The 27,992-nt window shown below is 45.2% G+C and overlaps 1 protein-coding gene across 2 annotated transcripts; it reads left to right on the top strand.

Moving 5' to 3' along the window:
- Positions 1-15: 15 nt before the first annotated feature.
- SLX4 (SLX4 structure-specific endonuclease subunit) lies at positions 16-27,937 on the top strand. Of its 2 annotated transcripts, XM_057372391.1 has the most exons (16): positions 16-126; positions 5,221-5,323; positions 7,016-7,727; positions 8,632-8,811; positions 9,582-9,756; positions 11,375-11,590; positions 12,557-12,771; positions 13,837-14,150; positions 15,622-15,898; positions 17,150-17,238; positions 19,717-19,863; positions 20,739-20,908; positions 21,595-24,053; positions 24,948-25,050; positions 25,263-25,715; positions 26,313-27,937. In XM_057372391.1, the coding sequence occupies exons 3-16, from the start codon at positions 7,361-7,363 to the stop codon at positions 26,671-26,673; spliced, it is 5,526 nt and encodes a 1,841-aa protein (XP_057228374.1). In that variant the 5' UTR covers positions 16-126; positions 5,221-5,323; positions 7,016-7,360; the 3' UTR covers positions 26,674-27,937. The 2 variants fall into 2 exon arrangements, with proteins under 2 accessions (XP_057228374.1, XP_057228373.1); XM_057372390.1 differs by lacking the exons at positions 24,948-25,050; positions 25,263-25,715; positions 26,313-27,937 and having other exon boundaries at positions 17,156-17,238; positions 21,595-24,116.
- The last annotated feature ends 55 nt before the right edge of the window (positions 27,938-27,992 follow it).

The following is a 27,992-nucleotide window of genomic DNA, read 5'->3' as shown; positions in this document are numbered from 1 at the left end:
CACCGAGCCCGCGGCGAGCCGAGAGACCCTGCTGGCGGCCCGCGCATGCGCTCCGGCCGTGCACCGGGGCTCCCCGCCGTGGCGGTGGGCACGGGCACGGCCGCCAGCCCGGGCCGCGGCGAACAGGTCGGTGGGCGGTGGGGCCGGGGCGCCGCCAGGGCCAGGGCAGGCGGGAGGACGGGAGAGGAGCGCGCCCAGCGGCGGCGGGCGGGCTGCTGGCAGTGACGTCATGGCGCCGGCGCCTTCAGCGCCACGCGGCGCCACCTGGTGGCGGGGAGGCGGCGGCGTTGGGTCCCGGCGAGGCCCTCACCTCCGGCGTTACGTCATTTGTATGACGTCATCTATACAACGCCATCCGCGACGTCATCGCTCAGCCGCGCAGGGCGGTCTCTGTGTGGGTGAGGCCGGTCCAGGCCTGCGGGACAAACGGTGATGAAGGGTGGAGCTCCATCCTCGGTGGCAAAAAGTCAGGGATTAAGCAGAGGCAGAGCTGTTCAGGGGAAGGAGACGAGAGTGTCAGTGTTCCAGCAGGCCCTGACAGCCAGTCGGATTCGCTGAAAACGTTGTTTGAGGTGTCCAGCCTCTAAGCAGTGCTAGCTAGGAAAGCACTGCTGATGTATCTGTTGCYGCTTTGTGAAGCAACGTGGAATTTTACCTGTGGTTTCCAGGCTCAGGGGCACAGGAACAGGCTCAGGAACAGCATATCCAGAAGGGTRAAGAGGGACTTTGGACAAGAGCCTGGAGCCACAGCACAAGGGGRGATGGCTCYCYACTGCCAGAGRGCAGGGTTTGATGSRATATTGAGGAGAAATTCTTCCCTCTGAGGGTTGGGARGCCCTGGCACAGGKTGYCCAKAGAAGCTGTGGCTGCTCCTGGATCCATGGAAGTGTCCAAGGCCAGGYTGGACGGGGCTTGGMGTAACCTGRGATAGTGGAARGTGYTCCTGCCCATGGCATGGGGTGGATTGAGATAAGCCTTAGGGTRTCTTCCATCCCCATCCATTCCATAATTCTGTGATGTGGGCCTGCCTYGAAGGGAGACTGTCCACTGCCTTACTGACAACACTTGGTCCCTGATCCTGCAGACATGCAGGTGTTTATTTTAACCATGCAGGTTTACATAAAGCCAAAATTACAGCTGGGCAAAATCAGTTTGACTCCAGTAAAGCCCAAAGACAGTGACATTGTCTGTTGCTCACTCTGTTGGCTCTGTATGAACTCTCAAAAATCACAGACTGGGTATAGGCCCTGTTTTGGCTTCCAAAAAAGGTCCTTGTGTGCTTGGCTTTTCTATCTGCTTAAAATCCTGTTCTTCACCTCTTTTCTGGTCTCTCTTTTCCCCTTTGGTTTTGGTGTTTGGATTTCTGCAKACCAGTATGAGTGTGTCAGAGGCAGACTGGAAGCAGAAGGTGGAAGAATTGTTATGGTATGTTTTACATTTGGAAGAAAATGGACTTCAAGTTCTTTTGAGCCTTTGTTTTCCCAGTGTAATTTTCATTACATGCAGAATGTTGCCAGATTCACTGTAGCTCTTGTGTTGGATTTTARTTGAGAAGAGAGCAAATTATTCATTGTTACAAATTAATGGAGTGTTAGTGTAAAAGATGCATTATCAGATCATCTGAAGATGTGGTGAGTTTGGTCACGTTTTCAAGGTGAGCATCTTCCTGTTTTAGAGCATTCAAGATACTTTGTTGAATTTCACTTTATATTTGGCTTCAACATAATCACAAATCAGACATAATCACAAAYCAGAAGACATGTTTTTGGGAAAAAATCAGTAGAACAGACCTTGTTTTAAATTAATGTGCCTTTCAGAATAACATTGTCTTCTTCAAAAGGAAATGCCCAGATTTTTAACACAGGAGTGTTCTTACGTCTCTTTATTTTTACTTTTCATTAATTATTCAGTTCGTATTCTTTCTCCATTCTTGATCTACAGAATGGCAGAGTTGGTTGACATGGTCACATTTATCCTTGTTGGGGTGGAGTCAGACACGTGGAACAAGGCCATGTTGTGGTTTGGAAGAATGATGGACTCTCCAATGGTTCCCTTTTTTGACAGTTTGATCCTGGTGGGTGGTGTCTCTCCCAGCTCATTTCCTAAGCTAAAGAACAAAAAACCAGGACAGGGAGGGAGTTAATCTCTGTGGGGTGGTACTTGAAACATAAGTGCTCAATGACARCTGTTTGCAGCTGCATTTTGAGACTTACCTAGCTACATTTAATTAATTTTAAATGCCGTATATTGATTTTGTAGGATTTTAATTATTCATTTTGTCCCTTGATACTCCTTGAGTGGTTTAGAGAAGAATTACCCCTCTGATAACACAGAGAGCTCTTGTTAAGTAGGTATTAGCTGAATGTAGGWCTGGGTTTTTATAAACTGTTGATTTGGCTTAATTTTATTATCCTTATTTATTCATCAATTCCCTTGTAAGCCATTTCTTTATCATCCTGGTGTTGAGTTCAGTCTGCAACATGGGTGTTTACTTCCCTAATGGTCCTTTTTGAAAAATCACAGTGACTTCTGCATGCAAGTGATCCGATTCTGTTGACAGAAACACCTTCAGCAGCTGCTTTTTGGTGTGCTTTGGATTGCTTCTAAAATAAGGCTGCTTTCAGCACCATCAGGGGATGGATATTATAGAAATATTTAGTATTTTCAGGATTAACAGTTCCACAGTTTGATTTAGTGRCCTTGGTAGGTTTTTCTTCTTGGTTTCCATATACATCAAGAATGGTATTTTTTGAAAGTCCTTAACTTTCACTGACAAGGTCATTTTGCCTCCTCAGTTTAATACATTTAATTGTTTATATTCACTGTTTATATTCACTGTTTATATTCACTGTTTATATTCACTGTTTATATTCAGTGCAATCTAATTCAATCACCATGATATTATTTTACATCTTTGTTTTTATTATGACTCTGATTACTTTCCTTTCTCTGAAAACCAGGTGAGTTTTTAGCAAGTATTGTTCTCTTTATTGATTTTTGGGGCTTCTACTGAAATAATTTTATTCAGTCCTCTCTTAATACATTGTTGTTGTTTGCAGTTTGGTTTTTGCATCACCAGCTGCCTCCCTTTGTGATTTGTGTGCTCTTGTGTTTGCATGCAACTAGGAGCATTTGCACTCGAGCGACCGTTAATTTTTATTTTTCTCTTCACTTCCCCTTTATCCTTCCAGAGGAGGTGTAAAGTGAATTTTCTGTTTCGGAGTTGTTTTGGTAGAAGGACATTTTGTTGTGTAAGTAATGATCTAAAATTCCTTTCTGGAATGTGATAGATTTTTTTAGTGACTCTGAAATGCTTTGAAATGCTTTGCCATATGAATAAGGTCCTGGCAGGGGAAGGTGTAACCTTGAACAGAAATGTGAGGACTGAAGAGATATTGGGTGTGGAAGTTGATGGTGGCAGGTGGGCAGTGATGCTGAGCCCTGCTAAGATTGCTCTTGGAATCTCAGTATGATTTTCTTACCTACTATTTCCTTGCTTATAGAAACTTGAGTTAATTTCTCATTTCCTATTTTCCTGATTTGGTTTTGTTACCCTTTTCTGCAAAGGGAAGCTGGCAGAGATCAGGATGAGAGAGTTGTACCTGCTTTGGATTCCTGTTTTGCACTCACATTTGTTCTCTCCTCGCAGAACAAGCCCTGCTGTCCTCAGTGTTTAATTTTTTGCACTTCTGCAACCACAGAGACCCTGCACTGTGCAGATGCAATGTCATGTCTTTATAAAGTAGTSATAAAGGTATTGGTTAGAGCAGGAACCTGCAGAGAACAGGCTCTAGTGCAAAATCTCTARAAGGATGSAGGRTAATGTGCTTTTTMAGAAGTCATGCTATTARGTTCTTCTCCATCAGGAACCTGTAGGAAGATATTTATGTTACAGGATTTGGTGTGGAAGAAGCCATAGGGACCTCCTTCTGGTGTGGTTGCTGCAGAAATTATTTTCCTTTGTAGTATTTSATCTGGTTTGACTGGAAGTTTTGTCACCAACCTTCAGATCTTTGGGCCACAGCTTTCACAAAAGGAGAAGAAGGTGATGAGACTTCCAGTGTTATCCCAACACGGTCCATTCCATCATCCTGCTGCTGCCAGCACTCTGTAATTAGCAATCCGGGGTCATACAGACCCTGGCAATTAGCTGATTTCTGAAGACTGAGGTGATGATGGAGGAGGAGGCAAGGGAGAAGGGTGGCCTTCTTTGGACTCACTCTAGGTCCATGTCCTTCCTTGCTGGGAACCCYAGACAATAACTCAGGTTTTGTTTTTGCCTCTCTTTCTAGTGTTAAATAATCCAATTTCCCTTAGCATTTCTTGTGAAATACAAGAAGTTGCTTCCAAAGCATTTTCCTGGTTTTGGAAGTATAAAGTCAATTTTTCTTTAAAAGATGAGGAATTGAGGAGGAGATGTGCTGAGGCACCACTGTGGGGCTCAACAGGGGAGAAATKATCTGCTGGGTACAAGTTGTTGAGGCCTGCCTAGCACCTGATGGACTGTTGTAGCCACGGTGATGACATATTCTTGGAGGCTGAAATGGCTAGTGAATTGTTCCTGGAACAGACAGTTTAAAGCAGCAAGTGARCAGGCCTAAATGTTCTATTTGAGAGCTCAGAAGAGAGTGTCAAGTGGTTGGACTGCTGGTGAAAATGTACTTTAAGGGGTTAAAAGAGAGGCTGCTCCAGAGGGTGGGAGGATAACAGATGTTCTACCTGTTTGGGGTTTTTTTTTTAAGGGGTTTATGATTTAACTAAGTAATTACAAGGCAGTAAAATACAAGGCATGTAATAGGTGCATACTTTTAAATCCTAGAATCACAGAATAATTTGAATTGGAAGGGTCTTTAAAGACCATCCMGTTCCAACTTTCTGCCATGGCAGGGGCACCTTCTGCTGTCCCAGGTTGCTCCAAGCCCCATCCAACCTGACCATGAACACTTCCAGGAATGGGACAGCCACARCTTCTCTGGRCRCCCTGTGCCAGGGCCTCRTTACCCTCACAGSGAACAATTCCTTCCCAATATYCCACCTAACCCTGCYCTCTGTCAGGATTTGCCATTTTCCCTTGTGCTGTGGTTCCAGGCCCTTGCCCAAAGTCCCTCTCCAGCTTTTTCATAGCCTCCCCCTTAGGTACTTATTGAACTGCTGGAAATTATCATCAAGAGAAGTCAGTACAAAATACRCTAAATCCCTCCTTTCCTCTCCATTTTCCAGGTTCCAGCTTTGATTCTTACTGGTCCTGCTTTGTACCATTTTGCTGATCCATGTTTAGTTGAAGGGCACAGCTGAGTTACAGATTTGGCATTTCAGCAAATAGGTAAGTGCTGCTGATTATTTTATTTGTGATTTGAGTCCTAAAATCTTTCAAAATGAATTGAATGTTATACTGAAAGAAATTATTTTCAATGCCATTRCTTTTTGAGCTCAATAAACTGGTGTCAAAGCTGGCTGCTAGAGGCAGCAATAGCAGTAGTTTCAGAAGTACTGAGATGTTGAATAGAGCAGGAACCTGTACAGGTCTGGAAAGGGAGGAATAACACAGATAAATTCTTASTTTTGCATCATAAGTGTGATCTTATCTGCCTGGGGCACTGAACATTGATAGCAAATGCAAAATTGTTGATCTGTTTCAAAGTTYAATATCAGGAACCCGCCATAAATAATTGAGCAGTACAGATGTGTCTATGAGAGTTATTTAAAGCCATGTAAGCTGTGAGATTTGGAATTTCTCTTCATGCTGTCTCCTTCTTAGRAGAAAATGGTCAATTTACAGTGATGACTACACCAGTGTTCTGTCCAGGAAAATTAAGTTTGGAAACTAGCTGCATAAAACTTCAGTTACTCTCCAATAGGAAATTATTCCAAGATTCACAGCAAAGTCCTCTGCTGGTCTGGGAGCCTGAGTTTAAAATAAATAAATCCATTACATCTGTATTTGCTTATAGAAAAGGCTGACCCATGGAAGTGTGTAACCAGCATTCCTCAGCCTCTCATGTCTGCAGCCAAGCCATTTGAGAAAACAATCTCCCATGTGTTTTTCCTGCTTTTTTAATCTTTCTGTGCCCAGAGCTTTACTGGAGTAACTGGACTATAGCTGCTGCCATTTCAAGGGATACACTCTGGTTAAGGTTTGAAAGAAGTAGGTTTTGGGAGCAATATAAAACCCCTGGTAAAATAGCCAGAACCATCATRAACTCAGCCCTAGGAAGAAGAGGACAATGAAAATATGTAAAGATAGAGCTGTAGTTTTAATGTTGCCTGGGAGTTAATGGCATTTCCAGTGCTGTTCCAGGTAAGCCCTTACTAGTACTGCTGTTGTTGCTGTAGCTGAAAAGATTAAGAAATGAATTTAAAAATACCATTTATTTAGTTTGTTTACCTCGTGGATGTGGCAGCAGTTTGTGAAACATGGTCAGTGCCATGGTTTATTGAGTACTCAAGGGAAGAATTCAGCATGAGCAGGAGAGCTAATCATAAGTGAGCAGCTGTGGAAGTAAGAGGAGAGAATAGGTGAACATGTTTAATGGAATTGTTCTCTGACTTGTCCCAAAACCCCTTCTGAAATGCCAGAAACTCAATTTATTTACTTCTCAAAACGAGGTTGAGCTCTCCTCTCTGGAACTGTAGTGTCTCAAAGCAGAGTTTAACACTCCAGAATCACTGCTTGAGCTGAAGGATGGGGATTTTTCCTGCTGCATTTGCTCRTCTTTTGTTACATAAATTTAAGTAGGAATCTGTGTAACAAAAGAACAGTCTAAATCCAGAGCTCCAAGAAAAAAGCCTACCCCAGATCAGACATCTGTTTTAAAAGCTTTCCTCTCCTTTGCCAGTGCAACTTGGCCATATCTGTGGTACAATTATAGGGGCAGTGTTTGGGGTCAATATGTGCTGTTTCTAATCTTAGTATTTCATGCAAATTCTCTTCTCCTTCAACATTCTGCTCCTTGTCCCACAGTGCATCTCCCTGTACCATACTGCCTGACCACCTGCTTTTGTTTCTCTGTTTAAGGGCTTTCATAAATTTCTCTCTGAAGCTCTGTAACGTATCCTGATGATCCTACAAATTCTCTGCACAAACTGAGGTGCTTAACTTATGGTCCAGAATCTTCTGAAGAACCAGCTTGTAAAAGCAGGTGAGCTCCTTGGAGAGAAAACATGCTCTGCTGAATGTGAATTAGGTGTGGAAGAATGAACTGTTTGAAGTGCCCACTCTGTCTGGAGACCTTGTTGGAGTCTGGAGAACAGACATCTCTGAGGTGCTGGAAGGGCTAATGCAAATGTGAACTGATTCTGGTGTTTCCCTCACCCTCCAGTCCTCACAGTGTTCTTAGGCCACAGCATTACTGGAAAGCCAATGGATGAACAGGACAATGATTTTAAAGAGTTGTGGGCAAATATTTTGAATAAGGCAAAGAAAAAAGCTGGGGATGCTGATGCATCAARGAGGGTTCAGAACAGGCCAAAGAGCACCACAACACGAAGCAAATTAAGAGGAGGCAAAGCTGCTGCTAAGAGCCAAACCCATCATCACTTACCAGCAGTGAAGGAGACAAACTTGCCTCAAGATTTGGGTCCAAAGGAGCAAACTGTGGTGCATGAAGAAGATGGTGATGCTGCAGCCTGTAGTGGTGAGACTGCACAGGGGGATGGAGCAAGGAGCCCTCTCCCTGCCAGCCAGCTGAGCACGGGGACCACTGAGTGTAGCCAGAGGCCTCTGTCAGGTRAGTGAATTGAACTAGTTCAAACAGAAGATAGGACAGGACTGAAAAGACTGTGTAGCTGAGTGAAGGTCTTGAGAAATTCATCTGGAGGGGACACCAGCAGCAGTGATGGAAGCAGGCTTGYACCTCACAGGGGTTTAACCTAGAAGTGTGTTCTGTGCTCTGGCAGGCTGATGTTTCTCAGTAAGGTGAAGYCTTGGTACAAAGTGATGTCTTGGCCAGTCATTATTTACAGTTTTTTGCAGCATCAGAACTGCAAAAAACTCTCTCAGATAATCTAGAAGCAAGCTCAAGACTATACAGAGGTGCTTTTTCACTCAGTGCTTCATTGTGTGGTAACATACATTGTCACTGGATTTTGTCAAGGGCAAAAATGTGAATGAGTTAAGAAAGGTGTTGGATTAATTCATAAAGGATTAGTCCTTCAGTAGCTGTTAAAGATGATGGCCAGRATGCAGTTACCAGTGATGGAAGTCCTTAAACTGATAAATTAGATCAGTCAGGCATGGGACATTGTGAGGTGGGAATGCTGGGAGCACAGGGCTGTGGGACTGCTGCCTTCACTGTCCTTGCTGGTGACCTTCAGGCAAGGCTTCCTTATTATTTCTCCTTATAAAGGGAGTCAGTTGTTTCTAGACTCCCCTGTAGCACAGAAGTGCCCAATGCTGTTTCTGTGGTTATTGAATATAAAGTCATGTGATAATTACACAAATYGTTCACTTCTCTAAGAATGGCTTTTGCAGAACTGGCCCTGGCCCAGGCTGCTGTTGGGGAAGGGGCYTCCCAGCACTCTCAGTGTGTGTTTAAGACTGATGGGTAAAACTGGTGTTTTCTCCCCCTCTAGTAAATCCTCCAAGTGGCTGTTCCCAGACTATTTTACCCTTCCTTCCTGTCACATCTCCAGGAACCTGYTCCTCACCCACCCCAAAGGTGCGCGTAGCAGAGCTGGTGGTGGAGAGAATGCAGCAGTTCAAGAGGGTGGCACCTGAGCAGCTGAAACACAGCTCAGATGGGAGTGTGCTGAAGGCTGMAGCCAGTGGCGATTTCCCTGCTGGAAGCCAGGATCAGGACCMCCCTGAGGATGGTACGTTTCTCCTCTTGGCTCTGGTGTGTGCAGAATGAGTGGCTGGTGAGAGCAGTTGCCTGAGGAGCAGTCCTGGGTCCTGGGACTTTGTTCTCAGCTGGCCTAGTGGCTTGGTGTGCAAATCACTCCAGACCCCTGAGAAAAYTTCATTAAAGGATTATCCATACTTTTTTYCCCAGCTCTTTTCTMAGGCTGAATTAACCTCATGTAAATTCTAGATAAATAATTGTCTTTTTGGAAACAGGTTGAAATTCCAACAGGATCAATTAACTTGGTCATCCTTCTCTTGGGACAGTATTAGGCTGCTCTTAGGTAACCCCATCTTTGGTAGATTGCTAGGCACTCTCTGAGGTGATTTCTGCAGATAAATTGAATTCACAGTAATTTTGCTTTACTTGGTTCTTTATAGATCAAATCTCTTTTGCTTCTGTATGAATGTGAAGATCTGCTTTGTTATACAGTTGATGTATAAAATTCCATATTCTCCCCTGAAACTTCAGCCAAAAGTGATCTTTCATAGTCTCTGACATGTGATGCACTATGAGGGAACAGCCACCTCCTGCTCCTGGGCTGGTGCAGTCTTGGAGTGTTTGAAGGGACCAGGTTGTATCTTTCCTTGTGAGAGATCGGATGTGAAGATGCAAGAGAAAGATTGCAATTAATTTGTGTGTGTTTAGTTTAACAAGCTAATAATTACAAGTCYAACAGCTTCTCACCTTCCATACAAGATACAGTTTTCCATCTTAAATCATTTCTGCGTTCTTTGCCAGATACCCACCATCTCCCATCCATGGAACATGACASTGCTCTGGCTTTGGCTCTTCAGCAGGAATCCAAGGAGGAAGCTCTGGCAAGCCTGGAGGATKCAGGGTTGTTCTTCTGTCAGATCTGCCAGAAGGATCTCACAGCCATGAACACACTGCGACGAGAGCAACATGTCAACAGGTGAAACACCAGCARGATCTGTCCTTTCCATCCAGTCCCCCACAGGCTCCTCACTCACCCCAGTCACTGAAGAATGCAGGAGTAGGGATTCTGCATAATGGCCTTGACCTTTGTGGCTTGAATTAACGAGTCATTTTGATGTGAGAGCAGAGGCTGATTGTCTTGCCCTGCAGGGCTTGTGTGTGTGTGTGGCCATGCTGATGCTGCTTTCATCAGCAGTGTGGCAGAGGAACTTGGTGATCTTAAAGGTCTTTTCCAACCTTGATGATTCCATTAGTGATGACTCCCTAATGTAAATTTTGAGCTTACTGATTTCAGCCAAAAGGTTATGTTTGCTCTGTTTTGCTAAAATTCATCTAAAGTCATCTGGTGTGTCACTGTATCTGAGCTGTTTCCTGATGGAAAGGCAATACAATTCAGAAAGATGACTCAACTGAAATTATTGCCCRTCATTTGTTTCCTTAGTGGTAAATATCAAACACTATATATTACAGCTCTTTGGAAATTTAATCTCTGTGCTTCTCTGTTGAAAAAAATATCAGAAACAGCACATTTGAATGACTGTAAATTCTTAATTCAAGCACTTTCAGAAAGCAGGAGTGATGTAAATTGTCCAGTTCAGCATCATGTTACTAAGTGCACCCACTGATCAGGCTTGTCTGTACCTGTGGCTTTCACGGTGTTGCTGTTGTTTCTGTTTTCAGACATTTAGTGCTCCTTGAGAGGACAGAGGCTGTAAAACTGGGACARAAATGCTTTTTGGGAAGTCAGGCTTTCTGAACTATGAACATGTAATCATATACTGAGAGTACAGGGTTATATTAGCTAGGGATTTTTTGATAGCAGCCTTCATCCCAAAATGTGAAGCTCTAGGTGGATAGATGCACTGACACACCAGTAATCACCAGAGCTGAATGGTCTCTTAGCACAGCCCTGTGTGTGTCRTTACCTGATCAGGCAGTAACTTTTGTAATTGGTCCTGCAGATCCTGGATTTCATATCCTTAATCTCTTTGCAGAAGACAGAAAAAGAACAACTACAAATTTTTGCATAGTTTTGACCTGCCAGAAATTATTTGAAGTTCATCATGCTGCACTCTGGAATATGGTATTAATTCATTAGCTCCCTTTTCTGTTCTTAGTTAGTTGGAATGTTGGAATGAATGCAAGAAGAGGGATTAAGTGATGGACACACATGAAGTGTGTTGTTCAGAGAGGCTGTGGACTCTTTATTCCTAGAGGTGTTCAAGGCAAGGCTGGAGTAACCTAGTCTAGGGCAAGGTGTCCCTGCCCATGGTGGATCAAGATGGYCTTAAAGATCCCTCCCAACCCAAACCAGTCTGTCCTTCTATGATTTTAAGGTTATTCACTGCACTTGCCTTTGAGCAATATGTTTTTAAATGCCTCTGAGACCATAATCCACATTTAACTGCTCCATGTCATGTTCATCTCAGTGGTGGGCACTTAATTCTTGTTTCTTTAGAGGATGTTCCTGGCTGTTAMAGATATTAGAAGTGATTGTGCTTTCTATTATTATTCTTTCTATTATACAAATGGCTCAAATCTTAGTGTGGATGCTTTTAAAGTCCCCATAGGTAAGCTTTGCTGTTGTCTCCCAGGTGTCTGGATGAGATGGAAGAAGCACAGCTGTCATCCTCCAGCAAACCAGTGGTCCCTGAATGTCCCATCTGTGGGAAGCAGTTCCAAACCCCACAGAGCCGAGTCAGTCATCTGAAACGCTGTGCTGTGGAGATGGATGTGCCYCCTAATCTGCTTCTTCAGGCAGTGCAGTTGCAGGTGGCCACGCTTGGTGATGCAGCTCTTCAGTGTCCCAGGTAAGCTGGTAGGAATAAAAAAACATGTYGGTTCCTTCCTTTGGTCTGAGAGGTGTTGGAGCTGGGGATGAACAGTAAATGCAAGGCTGACTCACACATTGAGGGAACTTAGGGCCAGAGCAGGTCAAGTAGAGCCATGACCCAAAAACCAGGTGAGGAGGATGTGGCAGTCAGTTGGAAAAATTGTCCTAATTTCCCTCAGAAGAGGCCAGGTGGGGATGGCTTTAAAAGCCAGCAGGAAGGASTAAAATGGGGAGTAAATAATCTTCCAGTGGTTTGTGAGAATGATTTGTGCTCTGTGAGGCAATTGCTCAGTAAAGCTGAATGGTCTGTTTGAGCTGATTGAGCAAACCACTGAGTACAAGTATGGAGCCTTTCCTGAGATACCAGTGCCTCAGCTCCTCAGCTTGTGGCTGTCCTGGGAATGTCCTTTCACCCTGAGCCAAAGAGGAAGCAGATGTGATGTTTTGGAATGTGCTTGGTACTGAACTGCATCTGCTCACTGGATTTGAGCAGACTCTTYAGAGTGCAGCAACTGGAGCCTGAGGGAATTTGTAGAGGGGCTTATAAGTCCTATTGTGCCAAGGAAGGACCATTGCCTGTTCCCTGTGGAAGCATAGGAGCGGGAAAGCATTTTCTGGTGATCTGGTTTTCTCCCTGCTTCAACTTGTYTGTTCCCCTTTGGTAGAAAAAATCATTCAAGGTAGAGATAGCAGATGTTCACATCCGTGCCGTGATCTTGTTCTTACCTTCCCAAAATGAATCTTCTCTAAATTGCCCTAAGGTCCATGAATGATAAGAAATCCTTTGCTCTCTGCTAAGAAAGAAAGTACTGAGTGGTTTTTATTATGCTTAATATGGGAATCTCTCCAAGCAAATGGAGCAGCTGCTCTGGAGTGCTCGGTGTTTGTTGTCTCTGATCCAGTCACGTTAACTGGGGCTTCCTGCTGCATTCTTGGATTTCAGCAATCAGCCCAGCAGGGCAAAGMGGAAAGGCCCCTCCAATGAGGACTCGAGGAAAACACAGAAGAGGGCCAAAATGGAGCCTAAGGATGAAGATTTGCAGGTTGCCATGGCAATGTCACGCTCTCTGTTGGAGCAAGAAAAGCAGGAACAAGCAAAATCAGTTACAAATGTGAAACCAGTGGCTGCTTTCCCAATCAAATGGAAGCCAGGATCAGGTATGTTTTACAGCAAGTTACTGTATGAGGCTGTGTTATTGTAGGAGTAACATGGCTACTCTCCACCAAAGCTTCCCTGTTGGATACAGAAGGGATGACAGCCCTGTTTCTGGTTTATTTAAGCTGTCAGAGCTTCAGCAATATGCAGTATCCACRTGCAGTCAAGAGTGGCTGCAGGATGTCCATGGTTTTCAGTGAAATTGCTTAGGAATCCTGGGGTTTTTTTCACTCATTTAGTTGTTTGGAATCTAAAATATTCTTAAGCTGTTGTTTCCTGTAAACTGTAGAAGTGAGAAGAAATAACATGAARAGATGATTGATTGTTATTTTTCTAGTGGTTTTTTTCCTATTCCTCCTGCTGCAGCTTTTTTCAGCATTATCTCGTATCATTTTGTCCTTTCTGAGTRGACATGTGTGTCCAGTACATGCTGGTGAGTGGGTGCCTCTCTATGCCAGCRTACAGAAGGCTTTAGAAAGGCAGACAACTGCCAGGGGAGCAGGCTGAGAGCTGTACAGAGGGGAGACTTTATTCTTCACAGCCCTTCTCAGGTCTCTTCCTGCCCATAAGTGCTCCCAGTTGGATTTGGAGTTGGGCATTAGTAAGGCAGAGGTAGTAAAACACAGGATTTCCAAATGAAAGCTGCCCAGCATTTGTGTGACCTGTGATTTGTTATCATCCATGACCAGAACACAAGAAAAGGAGTCCTTTATGGATCTGTTGGTGATTTTCATTGCCTTTGTTTTGCAGCACTGGCATACCGGCGTCATTCCATGGGGCTGGGAGGCTGCACGGCTACCAGTGACTTCCATAATGATCAGATTTCATAGGGATGTGATGGCCCCCAAAATGCAGCAGAGCAGTGTGAGGAGGAGTCAGTCTTCTCCAGAATTTATTTCTCCTATAAGGGTGATGTGAGGTTTTGGACTAGCTGWTCAATCTTAAGAGTTATGTGCTCATGACTTTTGGTCATCACTGACTACAGCACTGAACAAGCTGCTGTGTTGATCTCTCCTGCCCTGTGTGTTCCAGCTGTTTATTTATTTGGGCTCCTTTTCTTTTTAAAGAGAAAAAAAGGCGTAGAAAAGGCCCCACTGCACCTCCACCACTGCTGCTCCAGGACCCGGAGAAGGTCCGCAAGAGGATCCAGGAGCGAGTGGCCATGCTGCTGACAGAAGAGATGGAATTCCCTCCCACCCCTGAGCTGCCCATCAGCAGGATTTTGGAGAATGAATCTGGAAAAGCAGCCTGGCTCATGCCATTGTCCAAAGCCAAGGAGTGCTTTTTATGGAAGATCAGTGCTCTGACGGGACCCTGTGACCCCGAATCATTCTACACTGCRGCCTTAACCCCTCCAATTGTACCCTGGAAGCCTGTGCAGGTGGGGTGCTCTGTTATTATCCTTRCTCTGATATGTGTGTGCCCTAGTTCTTGATACTTTTCCTGTATCCCTTCTGTTTCCTCATTTGGGATGTAAACAAGTGATCCCCTCTCTCTGCACACTCACTGCCCATGGCCTGTTCTCCCCTGCTTTTATGCAGTCAGGATCCTTTACCTTTCATTTCTGCCTTTTGGAGAGGAGATAAAGGTTCATGTTAGCATGATTTTTGAGCTTTCAGAAAGTAAAACTAAYAGGAATAGAGAGTACTGACTAAAGAGACTTGATCCTGCTCATTGTGCCACTAGTTTGTGTTTACAGCAGCCTTACTCTTGTCTTCCTTGGCACTTCTCTCTGGTCATTTCTAGTGTGAGCTTTGCCCCTGTTGGACTCAGAAAGGATCAGAGTGAAAAGTTTAAACAGAAGATAGGTATCTGCTAGCACAGAGAATGTGGGAGTGCCTGGACTTGTACAGCAAAGCATTTGCATTAAGGCTTTCCCTGTGCATCCCACTGCCTCCTGGTGCATGTGAGCTTTGATCCAGATCTGAGTTCCACTCTTTCATTTTGGTTCCACCTGGATCTGCCTCTTTTGGTGCTCTGTATTTTTATAAAAAGTGCCTACAGAAACAGACAAAGCTCTTTTAGTCTATTTTCTCCAAGAAGAATATCACTTCCTTCCCTCTTTCTTCTTGAAGAAGTATTTGGTGCTTCTGTTCAGAAACTACTGTGCAAATATAGGTGCTTTATTTAATTCTTTTTCCCTAGTCAAAGCCCAGTGTTTCTCTGGCTTGTTGCAGGTTGAGGCTGAAGAGGAGGAACTCCATTCTAGGAAGTTTTGACCTTTCATTCAAGCCTAAAACTGCCAGATAAGTTTAAAAATAAAAAGCAGGAAGGTCTTTCAAATCATGGCAAGAGTGTGTTTTTTCTCTGATTCTTTCCATTTGCAGAAATGGCTGAACCATTTTTACGTAGAAATAAACAAGCAAAATCCTTTTTTGGGAAACGGAGACCAAACCTGGAAAATATCCACTCCAAGGTGAAAGTTTGATTTAGTTACATTTAACTGCAAAAGCATTTCAAAGCTCAGAACAGAAGCACCTGGAGAGCTWCAGCTGTGACTTGCCAGGAACTCCAGCTATAATGAAATATTTAGAAGTTGGATTGGGAGAATTATCCCCATCCTTTCTCCCTGCTTGGCAGCTGCTTGCACAGACATGCTCCTGGAAAAAAAACAGATTTTCTGAATTTTCCACTGTAGTTTTCTTTCTTCTGTTCACAGCTGTCTTATTTCTGGAGAGTCTTTCATAAAACTGCAGGGAGCTGTTCCTCAGAAGCCCCTGTAGCTGGGCAATGCTCTGTGATTCTTCGTAGATGTATCAGGAGTATGAAGTAGAGACCGTACTCGGGGCTCTGCAAATACATAAAAGAAGAACTAATTTATTTGTGTCTTTTTTACCTCCTCATCTGTTTAGAATAAGCCAGAGAACCTTCAGCCATCAGTGAGATCTCATCAGCCAGAAGCATCCCAGCAAACTCAGCCTGACCTCAGTTCCCAGGAACCCACTTGCACAAAGATTGGAGGCCAAACTTCTGAATCCAAGCCAGGCCCTGAAGGAGATGGGCAGTTTTTATCCCCAAGCCAGAAGGATGCTCAGACCCTACAGGACCTGGTGGAATTGGCCAGGGAAGGACTTACCCTTACTCAGTGGAACCTTGACACTGGCCATGTTCAGGCAGCAGAGCAGCCAGGTGAGTTCTGGCAGCTTTGTGAGCCCTGCCCCTGGTTCCTTCATCTGCACACAGCCAAATTTAGGCTGGGATGAGTCAGAGAGCTATGGCAGCACCCACAGGTTGTTGGTGTTGATCCAAGAGGTGATATTGTGGGGGGCACAATTTCCTGCAATAAGATTAAGATACAATCAACCTGGTATTTGTGAAATGACTCAAAATCGCAGCTTTTAGGAGAAYTGCTGGACAGCAGATACTAAATTTTATTTTAAAATTAAAGATATCAAAGTATTTTCTGCCAGGAGGGAGCCTGGATGTGTTCAACAGCTGGAACAAAATCTTCATTCTTGCTTATCTTGGGCATACAAGAGAGCTGAAGAGGGACTTTTCACAAGGACATATAGGAAAAGGGGGACTGRCTTCAAACTGAAGGAGGGTATATTTAGATTAGATATTGGGAAGAAATCCTTCCCTGGGAGGGTGGGGAGGCCCTGGCACAGGGTGCTCAGAGAATCTGTACCTGCCCCTGGATCCCTGGAAGTGTCCAAGGCCAGGCTGGACAGGGCTTGGAGCAGCCTGAGACAGTGGAAGGTGTCCTTGCCTGTGGCAAGGGGTGGAACTGGATGGGCTTTAAAGTCCCTTCCAACCCAAACCAGTCTGTCTACATGGCCTGTCTGTTATGTGCACTGTCTTTTCAGGTCTTGAGACAGTCGGATGAGAGAGATCCACAAGAGGGATGATTTTGTGTTGGACATCGATTACACAAACCTGAAGTTTATCTGTGCCTACACAGAGTTGAAAAAATACAACACCTGGAATTCCTCTGTGGGCAACTCTCTAATGTCCCCAGTCAGAATTGCATGTGGTGCCCAACTGCACRTTTCAAGGGCAGTGATATCTCTTATGTGGCTCCTCAGCAGAATCTGTTATGTGTCCTGTTCATCTCCTGTGAAAGAGAACATGGTTCCTAAGYTCAGCTGTCTCCATTTGCACTCGATTATAATATTCCTCTCTTGCCCTGCTGAACTGCAGCAAATGATCCCTGGTCCTTTCATGTATATAAATAATAGTGGAATGGTGCTTGGGTATTCACAGCCTGTCAAAGCCCAGAGCCAAACCTTTCAAAAAAACATGAGGGAGAGGCTGAGCCTTYAGCCCAGCCAGGCTGGTCATAGCAGCTCTCACAACAAGGATTGTGGGTAGGAGTTCTTAGATCATTCTGTGTCACATGGAAGTTGTATGTGATTTGTGATGTGCATTTTCTTTCCTGAGGAGAAGAACTGACTCCCAGTGATCTTCCACAGAGTGGCTTTGTGCCCCCATCCAAGGAGAAGAGCCTCCTCAGGAGCAGCAGTAAAAGAGTAAGGATAACCCTTTTTTCCCACTCTTGATATATTAATCTATAACAATAAAAAAGAAGCTGTTGCATTTGTGCAACTCAAAGAAGTGTGGAATGTTTCCCATTCCTTTTTGTGGAAACAAGAGTTGCTTAAGGTTCACAGTGAGGATTTATTATGAGATGGCATTTATTATGAGGCACAGATGAGATCAGCACACTTGGGGTGTTCCATCCATGCCCACAAGAGCACAGATGATTTTTTTATCAAGTCTGTGGTGTTCTGTAGATCCCATTTTACCCAACATGCACCAGAGAATGTGTAATCCTCCGTGAATGTAGGGAGTTTTATTCAATTGAAGTTCATACAAAATAAAATGAGTTCATTTYCTTACCAAGGATATCCATTTTATCTGATGAAACTTACTATCTTTCATTTGATAATAAATAATCATGCCATGAAAGGAAGTACATTTTGGTGCTAGATAAATTCTGATGCCCTGACAAGATACTTTCATATCATGCTTAAAGGGTTAAGATACTTCTAAAAGGAGACAATTCCTTGAGGTGGGAATCAGTATTAAATGTGAGCATCCCAGCTACTTAGTACAGAAACTAGATATTCTTTGAGGATATTAAAAAAAAATTATCCTTAGCAGGCAAAAAGTCTTGTTTGTTTTGTTTTTCTATTAAACCASTGGCCTTGAGCAATACAGAAACTGTTCTCACAGTTGTTGAAACTCTGTTGCTCCCAACAAAATCAGTATGGTAATTTTTCCAGATTCAGTTTGATTCCATTATAGTTTTCCTGAGCAAATGAAGTGTTGCTGAAGAGCTGGATTGCCAGTGGGAGAGATCTGTGTTTTATAAGAGTGAACAGTGTGACCATGTAGAGCAAATGCACCCATTGCATGGGTAACACATGCCCTGTGCTGAAGGCCCTTGGTCACATYAGTGGGGTCCAGTCTCAGTAGCCTCCTCAGCAGGAGGGAATGTTSTGGTGTGTTCTCCAAAAACAGCTCATACCTGCTCTGAACTGTCATCTGGCTGGTTTCTTTGCCTTGCACAGAGGCTGGAACAGCCAGGTTTCTGGCCTTGTTTAATTTCCCCATTCTTGATTGATAATTTTAGCATCAGCAGGAAAGCTGTTCTGGGCTCACTGCCTGGAACGTCAGGAGCCTGTGTTTGCTGGCATCCCCAGAGCTGCTTCACAGGTATCCCACCTGCCAAGAATAAGAAAGCAAGAAGAATCAGTTTAGTTTCCAGACTGAGTTTCCTGTCTTCCATTTGGAGATCAGTCCACAGTTCTGCCACAACATGCAGAATGTTCCCTAGCCCACCCATGAAGTCTGGGAGAAGYGTTCCGGCGTGTGCTGCTTATTCCTGCTGTCTGGAGTGAGTTGAAAGATTGGCTCTTCACAGYCCACTGCTAATGTAGAAACCTGCTAAGAAAATAAAGAGCTGTGTTGTTCCAGGTGGAACTGCATCTCCTGCAGATGTTCCCTGGAATAAAACTTGCAGTTCCCAGCTCTGCAGTAGGTTGGAAAGCATGAGGCCAGTGATTAGAATGTTAACCATAAACCATAAAGTCAGGCAGTCTCTCAACCCAGCCATGAGCTGTTTCACACTACACTGAAACACTCCAGGGCTACCTCCAGAGCAGCAACACTTGGAGGAATCTGAGTCCTTAGGAGATTACCTAGGAGCAGCTCCAGAGGAGCCGTCTTGCYATCCTTGCTGTTTTCAGCAGCATACCCCAAGCCTGACCTTGCCATCACCGTAACCAGCCACAGGTAGTTCAGCACTCCCCAGAATCTTAGCAAGGGGTTCTGGAATTATAATGAAAGTTACATTTCTTTCCTAAAACAGAGTGGAACTTTCAAAAGATATTTCAGTGGCATGCTCATAAATTCCTTTGAACTGGATGCCTACATTAGTTTTATTTTATGGTAGCCCCTTGTTGCAGACCTGCGCTTCTCAGCTGTCACTGCCAGACAGTGAAAAGAAAAAAAGGGCCCATTACCCTCTCCTGAGTCATCCTCTTTCCTCTTACCCTAATTCTAGTGAACTGAGTTCAAGTCTGTTGAAGTGGAAGTTACAGTTTCCTAAAAATGTGGTGGGAGGCAGTAGATTAAGGGGCCAGCTATAGGCTGTGGCTAGGCCACRGCAGGAAATGTGGTACAGATCTGAGGGTGATAATGTGTGGTGACACAAGTACAGCACAAAACACCACCACTGCCCTTTCTCCACAATGGCCAGGCTGTGAAAAAGTAGAGGAAGAYAAAGCTGGAATGTCTGTTAGACTTGTCTGCTTGTCCTGTGGAAGCCCTGAAGTTCATAAAGGTGATGGTTGTCTGTCTTCAGGAGGCAGTGGTGGTGTGTCCAGGCTGGGGCCCGCAGCACAGCAGTGCTGGTGAACTGGGTTAGTCCCCTCTTATTTTTCAAGGAAAGTGTTTGACAGCTGTAACCTAACACCTGTCTTTGTGTTCCTTTGATGCCCTAGTCTTCTCTCGGGCTGCTGGCTCAGGATTTCGGTGCCATGGTCAACAACCCCCATCTGAGTGATGTCCAGTTCCAGGTGGACAGCGGGGATATCCTCTACGCCCACCTGTTTGTGCTGTACGCGCGGTGTCCAGCAGCAGCTCAGGCTGTAAGTGCTGCTGGCATTCCTTCTGCTCCTGGTTAGGAGAGCCCAGGCTGCCCCCTCCCACAGACCTGAACCAGCACAGAGCACTGCTGGGCTTARTGGCACTGCCTCGGGACCTGCAGTGGYTTTTCAGCTTAAGAAAYCACAACACATCCTAACAAAGTGATKGAAGGTGTGGTACTTTATCYAGAGAWGCTATYGGGAGTCAAGGATCTTTGCATTCTACCCATGAGCAATGAAGGAAGCTTCCCAAGTGCTTCTTGCCCTTGAATTTTTGTCCCCGTACAAGCACAGCCTGCCTTGTCCATCTTTGTGTGTCYTGCCTGTCACCCAGGCTGGGAAGTGTGAGCAAGGAGTAGGAAGATTCTGGGAAGTACTTCTTATATACTTAAAATAATCTACACAGAGGTTTTGTTGCTCTTGCTTTGGAGATGTCTGCACTGATTGTGCTTTTTGCAAGGCTAGTGAAGGAGTTCTTCTGTTCCCAGAGCATTTTAAGTTGACTAGCTCCCAGCCTGCTCTTGTGCAGCTTCCAGGTAAATTCAAAACAAACTAGATGAAACTCACTTACAAAGARGTRTAGRTAACTCTGGWAATTGTGCTCTGGGAAGTAATTTGRTTCCAAATCTAAGTGGAGAACTCTAAGACCACCTTTTAAATGTGTKACTCAGACAAGTAGTTGAACTCCAYCACAGTTGACAGCTGTAGGGTCAGGAAGGATATGGCCTATTCTGTAGTGAGCTCTGCGTAACTGCCCCATCTTGGCATTSTGGTCCTGTGTTAGGGCATGGGTGAGTGGAAGGAGCTGATGGGAACAAGGATCAATGTAGGTATTGTGTTGTTTTATCAGCAAACAGCCTTTGCTTTCTCTGCCCCAGGTGCACAGTGAGGGATTGGTGGTGGAGGAAGATGGGGCCGCGCCGACGCGCCGGGTGCTGCTGAGCGATGTGTCAGCCGAGGCTGTGGGAGCCTTTCTGAGGTACCTCTATGCTGCTGACACCAACTTCCCTGCTGGGCTGTGGCCCCAGCTGCAGGCTCTGGCTGCCAGGTACGTGTCCTGAGCACGTGGTGGATTCCCTCAGGCTTTCAGCCACACAGACCCCGGGTTGAGATCTTCTGTTGGCATTTTAACAGCTTACCAATTCCATGGTCCTCTGCTACATCTTAAATGAAACTTGCACATAAGGACATCCTGCCCTCAACTTTTCCACCTGTTTGAGTTTCTGTGTTCAGTATATASTCAGCAGCTTTTGGCTGAGAGTTTTGTCTCAGGATGTCTGTTGGCAGCTTATGTTGAAGATGTTGAGCACAATTTCTGTATATGATTCTCAGTTCCTCTGAACAAGATTTGCACAATGTATTGGATGTTCAGACTKTAATGTGGTGTGTCAGCTGTGCTCTCAGTCATGGTCCCAGGCGTGCAATAAGTGAAGCACTTGAAACAGGAGCAGGTGCTGAGATATGAGGGGAAATGTTTGGGGCTTGCCAAATGTATGTAGAGAAATGCCCTGTCACTCCAAAAAGCCAGGAATCTTGCACATGGCAGATATTATCCAGCCCCAGCCATTCCATGCATCTTGGGAAACACAACTCAGCATCCTCATGTAAATTCCTTACCCATCTCACTTAAGTGGTCTGACAGTCAAATGGTGAAGAAATACTGGAGGAGGGAATACTAAYGTTAATACTAATGTTAATACTGATGTGAAGACTAATACTATTGTACCCTTGCAGGTTTAGTGTGAGGGAACTGATGGCAAARTGTGAAAACAATGCTGGAGAGAGCCAGGTGTCTTCTGGAGTGGATTCAGAAGAWGATCTTATCTCTGTGAGGGATGAGGAAGATTTTGAGGACAGAGCTGAGAATTTCCAAGAGCTCTTGAAGTCAGTGTGGGTGGGTGAAGATGAGGAAGAAGTAGATATGCTGAACCTTGAGTGCCAGAAGGAAGATGACAATGAGGTGGGTGAACAGGAGCTGGAGGAAATCTATGAGTTTGCTGCAACTCAGAGGAAGATGGCTCAGGGGGAAAGAGAGGTGAGTGAAGGAACACACTGCAGCATCTACAATGACASTGAGGCAGCCCAAGGTACAAACCAGCAACCTGAGGAGGAAGAGTTAAAGAGACCTGAAACTGCTTCATTATGCAACAGCCTCAAAGACCCGAGGGATGGCAACGGTGTGGAAGGATCTAAATGTGGCTCGTCTGCACAAGAAGAGAAGATGCAGAATGTAAATAGACTCAAGAGCATGAATGACCCACAGACCACTATTGTGCCTCACCTCAGTGAACCTCAGGAATGGGTTGGAACATCCCATGGTGCTAATGATGGAGGAGCTGTTGAGGGATGTGAGCGTGTGAAGGATTCAAAGTCACCTCAGGTCTCAAAYGACAAGGCAGATCACTGTGAAGAGCAGTTTCCTGGTTTCCAAGGTGATACTAATTTAAATGACAGCTATGAATATATGTTTTCTGCCTCTCAAGGGAATCACTGTGATCCTTCCCCAGAGAAAGAAATTATCAGAGAATCAGGAAAGTCCCCTAGTGAAAAACATGTTGGTCTTAATGATTCACTTGTGTTGATCAAGTCACAAAAAGACTGCTCTCCATGTAAGAATGGTTTATGTGGGAGTCCAGCTCACCAGCCTTATGTGTCCCTTTTTCCTACTCTTGGCTCTTCACCTGCATCTCCAAACTCAGAGAGAAAGTTTGTCAGAGAACATGTGTCAACACCAAAGCAAAACAAAAAGGAGAAATCATACCCATCTGATGAAATACACTCCAAAAAAGCCAAGGTGCTGGATGCTGCATCAAGAAACGGGGACGCAGTTTCTCCAGCAGAGCTTTCCCACTGGGAATCAARCAAGCACACACTTGTTCCAGTGTTGTCATCACCAGGCAGGACTCAKGATGCTGCAGGTCAGGGGATCCAGGAGAGTGATGCTATTTGTTTGTCTTCTTCTGATGATGAAATGGAGTTACAACAAGACAAGAAGTTTCCAGAGTCCATCTGCACTCKGGAGAAAATAGAAATCCCTGGGCACCTGAAGTGTACAGACATAAAACAAGGTCCTGAGATACCAAAAYCTGACCATAACTCATCAGTCTCTGAAACAGAGCAGAGATCAGCCCAGATCTCATGTGGCAATACAGACACAGTGTGTGTACATGGTGATGCAGAGGTGTCCCCTGAATCTCCTCTCAGCAGACAAACAGRTGCTTGTACAGAGAGCAAACAGAGTCCAAACCTGAGCCCTGGGAAAAGGCTCAGTCATGAAATGTCTGCAGGCACAGACAGCTCCTGGCTTGTGCCAGCAACACCAGTTCTGAGCAAAAGCAGAAGCTTCGCAACACAGACTCAGGTCACAAGTATTAATTCTTTAAAGAGTTCAGAATCTAAACTCAGCACAAAGAACTTAGCAGCAGGTAATAGTAACCATGAAATGACTGGAAATTTGATAAAAGTTCGTGAAACAATGTTGTCAAACAAATGTTTGCCTATGGAGAACTCGGCCAGTGAAAGGAACCCCCCCAGCAGCCCAGCAGCAGGATCCTTTTCCAAGAATTCCCTTCCAGTTTCTCCAGTGGATCCAGTTCTCCTCCCCTCTTGCCACACCAATACAGAAAGCAAACATGCCAAAATCTCAGGTTTACCCTCACCGGTGCTTCCGTGCCAGGAGCAGCCACTGGAAGATAAAACAAACATCAGTGTGATTGAGCTGGAGGACAGTGACAGGGAAGTCAGTCTGCCTTCTCTGGGTAGCAGTGTCCTGCTGTGTGAGGAGCCCCCAATCCCTGTTGATGACTGCTGGCTCATTGGCTATCAGTCACCAGTCAGAGGTGAGAGCCACAAYGCTGGCCAGGTCAGCCATGCAAAGACCAGCATTTCCAGCAGCCCCAGCCCTGGCTCTGGGCAGGAGCAGGGGAAGAGCCCAGTCCAGGAGCAGGGAATTAAGGGCAGCACCCCTCTCCAAGGAAGTCCTGCTGGCAGGAGAACAGCTTTGTTCTGCCCTGAGAAGAGCCCWATTGAGCCATGTTCATCAGTGGACAGCAGAGCCAGTTACCTGGACTCCAAAATCTGGGATGATTGGAATGGAGAAGAGAAGGAAGATGAACTTCCAGAGATTCTTCCTCTGTCTCAGAGGTTGGCAGCTGCAGCAGGGGCTGGTCAGGCAGATCCTGTCAAGACTCCTGGTGAGAGCTTGTATTTATACTTTGATTTATTGGGCTAGGTTAAACTGGCTTTATTTTAGTGCTTGTCTTACCTGTGTGTCACCTGACACAGTGAAAGAGTCTTTGGGCCTTCTGATGCAAGGCAGTTGTCAGGGCCAGGCACAAAGAAGGTGCAGTCATTTGCTATGGGAAAGAGCCTGTCTAAATGTGGGATTCCTGGAGCGTAGCCACACTCCAGTCCAGTCCTTTGGTAGTGACAGTTCTCCTTGCAGAAGGTGTGGGTACTGGGAGAGAGAATAACTAACCAAAACAGAATAAAACACAGCCTCCAGCCTGCCTGCCAGTGGATTGATGTAATTGATGTCACAGTATCTGATTAAATATATTATTAATTATACCATACTAAATTATTAGTTTAAGGGGTGTTTGGAACACAATGTGTGAGACTGGCTGTGCTTCACAGTATCAGTAAACTGGTATCATTAAATCAGCATCTAACTCCAGATCCCAGCAACTTGATTTGCTCAACTTTTTATGCATCAAGTCTCTATTATGAAATTTCCTTCCTGGGAGAAGGACCTCTGCACAGAATTCAATCAACATGATTTAACTCTTCTCTAAATGTTGTTTGTTCCAACAAAGCCCTAAATGTCATTTTCAGAATGGGACATATGCTCTGATTTAAGCTGTTTTCTGATGTAAAGTCAGTGAAAACTGTCTATCCCGATTAAGCGGGGAAAGAGTGTTGACTGTTCTGTCCAATATGAAGCTGAGTAACAGCTAAAACAGCTTATAAGGAGGTAATTTCTATTAAACAATTATTAGATAATATTAGATTTCCATAAATAAGAGAAGTTACCCGCCACTTTAAATCCTTTCTGTACTGATTCTCATGACTGTCATTTCATTCTGCAGARCCTTCCTGTCAGGAGAARGACAGGTTCCCCAAYACTCCAGTGACACCCATGCCAGCGTATTCCATCATGGAGACCCCGCAGCTGAAGAAGGAGCTGAGCAGGTGAGCACCACACCCCCAGGATGGCTCTTTACAAGAGGAACCTGCTGGCAGGCAGTGTGAAAGAAGGGAGGCCATGGTGAAGCTTCAGTCAGTGCTTTCTGAGGTCACCTCACACTTTTCCAGCTGCATTTCCTGGCCTGAACTTCTTGCTGAGCTGTGACAATGGAAGGTGCAGCATTATTGTAACTTGAACTCCTACCTTTCTTTTTCAGATTTGGYGTTCGTGCTCTGCCAAAACGCCAGATGGTGTTGAAGCTGAAGGAGATATTCCAGTACACTCACAGGGACGGGGACTCTGACTTTGAAGATGAAATCCCCTATTCCCAGCCCCTCCCACAGAAGTCCCCGGCCAAACGGCCGAGACAGCCAAAGGCAGGTGGGGCTGCAGGCAAGAATCGTGCCAGTGCCCCGAGGGCTGTGGGCAAGAGGAAGCAGCTTGCCAAGGCTTCTGCAGTGCTCCCTAGGGATAAAGCTGGTGGGGCATCCCAAAGAACAAGCTGTGTAGCACCCAAGGAGGGAACTGAAGTGACACATCATCCAGAAGGAGCCAAAGAGCAGGAAGGGCCGTCTGTGTCTCTGGCAGCTGATGGCAAGGAGATCCCGGCATCCCAGGAGTCAGCAGGTTCTTCAGTGGATGGAAGTGACATCTCCTTTGGTTCACAGAGGTGAGGCAGTGAAATCCTAGACAAAACACWCAGTGGTGCAGGACAGAGAGAGGTAGGAATGAGGCAAAAAGAGTTGTGTGTCCCTGTGGCCTAAAGTGGCCCTGCCATCTCCTTGAGTGTGTCATGTGGAGGTCAGCACACTCCTAGAGAAGAAATGGGTTTTGGATTATCAGTCTAATTCCCACTGAACTATTCTCAGAACATAAAAGGGCTGCTTAGGAGTAAGGCCCAAATCTGGCCTTACAGGTCAGTGACCAGGAGCACTCCATGCTGCCTGAGAACCTGCAGCTGGGGTTGGGAGAGGAGGGCACAGCAGCGCTTGGCAGAGCCTGCCAGGAGGGAAGGGCCAGGAGCAAGAAATTCCATACAGCTCTAGGCTGGGTGAGCAGGACCAGCGCTGTCCTAGCTGGGATGGGAAGTTTGCAGAAGCCCTGCTATGTTCTTCCTCATTCATTTTGTGGGTGCTGGTAATACAAGGTCTGTGATCCTGCAGAGCGATGTTCRTAGGGCTTCACCATCAGGGATTTGGGGAGCTCTGGTCCTGTCTTGTTGGCTTGTTCTTTCCTTGACCTCTGGTCTGTTTCGTCCTGCTTTTAGTTCCTTTGTGAATGGATTTGAAACCTGTGCTTTTGCATCTGAGGAGGAGGAAGAGGAGTTTCCAGCATCTCAAGCAGCAGCTCRGGAGCAGGAAAAGTTGGAGGCAGTAAAGTGCTACATCCGCTCAAACACAGCCCTGTACAACAGGATTCTCTTCTATGAGCCCATTGAGCTGGCTGATCTGCAYGCAGAGCTCAAACAGAATGGCATTAAAATTTCCAAGGCAAAGCTGCTGGACTTTCTGGATTCTCAGTGCATCACAACTACCATGGCCAGAGCCCGGAAAGAGCAGCAACAGAAAAGGAAGGAGAACAGAAAACAGAGAAGGCGACACCGAGTGAAGCCCACTTCTCTCCCCTGAAAGTTCTGTGCATGGAGGCCTTGCTTCCAAGCTGGAAAACTCCTTCCCAGCTGGTGCTCCAGCAGCAGGCGATGGGTGGAGCACCTCGTGGTCTGATCCCAGGTGACATACGGGCCTGAGCTGCCCTGCCATTGCCATCCCTCTGCTCCGATTGGACAAAGCCCCCATGGCTGCCCTTCCTTCAGCACACAGCTCACCTGGAGCCTCTTCCCATCTGATTCTACTTTTGTGCCTTTTCTTTCCATTTTTCTAGTAGTTTWAAGTCCCCAGCTTTTCTTTGTGCTGGTGCTTCCCTCAGTGACACTTGCCAGGACCTTTTCCYTGGAYTTGAGCTGTGAAATGCTTTGCCCTWCACGTTCCAGGATTCAATCCACTCTATCAAGCACTGGTTGCTTACACCCTTATGATTTCCATCTTCACTTCTTCAGCACAGTTTGCACTGCTGATTTTTAAGGCAGGGAGCGCTGTGGAGATATGTAAAAGGCTTTTTTTCTAACCTTGATTCACTTGTAAAKCTCTGCTAAAATTTCAAAATTTGTGTTTCTGAAATGGCTGGAAAATAAGGGAGGGGTTTTTCTGTTCCTTTTGTGACCCTTTCCAAATGCATCCCTGACACCTGATGTCACGGTAAAGCCCTTTCAATTGGAAAATCCAGTGGGATGTCTCAATTTCCCTGTGGGATCTGTGTTCAAATCACTCTGCTCCATTTCCTGAGAGCTCCTTTTCCTTCTTGGGGTGGTCTGAGTGTGCCCCAAGCAGAGATGTCTTTAAGAAAATATTTAAGTGAGCTCTGGAACTCTTCAGCACTTCTCAAAGCCTGAGCTAAACCTACTGTTTGCATCAGTCCTATTTCCACACTGGACTGGTCCCAATTGTAAAGTGTCTGAGACTCATGGCGAAGTCTTGGACAATAAATACTCATATTTTATGTATTTACTTTCACAACAACTGCCTTTTCCCCRTTCTGGTAGTTCTGAGTATGCAGATTAACGAAACAAAATGGACACAAGACAAAAAGAGGCCAGATTTCTAGATATCTTAATATATGTGGGACATTCAATTATTTTTACATTTTTCATACAGTATTTGTTTTGGACTTACATTATATGCAATAAACAATTGAAATCTTGTCAATACTCATATGGAACAGTAAGCACAGCAATGTATTCAAAACACAAACTTTATTGAAATAGACTACGCTTCCCAGCTTCAGCTAGGGGCTGAGAACATTAGTGGGAAGCCTGTGCCTAAAAAATGTAAACTGGAACTCTGGAAAACTTCAACAGGGGCTGGAGAAAACTTGTGGGAAATCTATCTAA

The sequence above is a fragment of the Malurus melanocephalus genome, unplaced genomic scaffold (assembly GCF_030028575.1).
Source record: "Malurus melanocephalus ecotype Western Australia unplaced genomic scaffold, MMel_1.1 scaffold_170, whole genome shotgun sequence".
Lineage (NCBI taxonomy): Eukaryota > Metazoa > Chordata > Aves > Passeriformes > Maluridae > Malurus > Malurus melanocephalus.
This window is presented reverse-complemented; position numbering and strand designations above follow the sequence as displayed.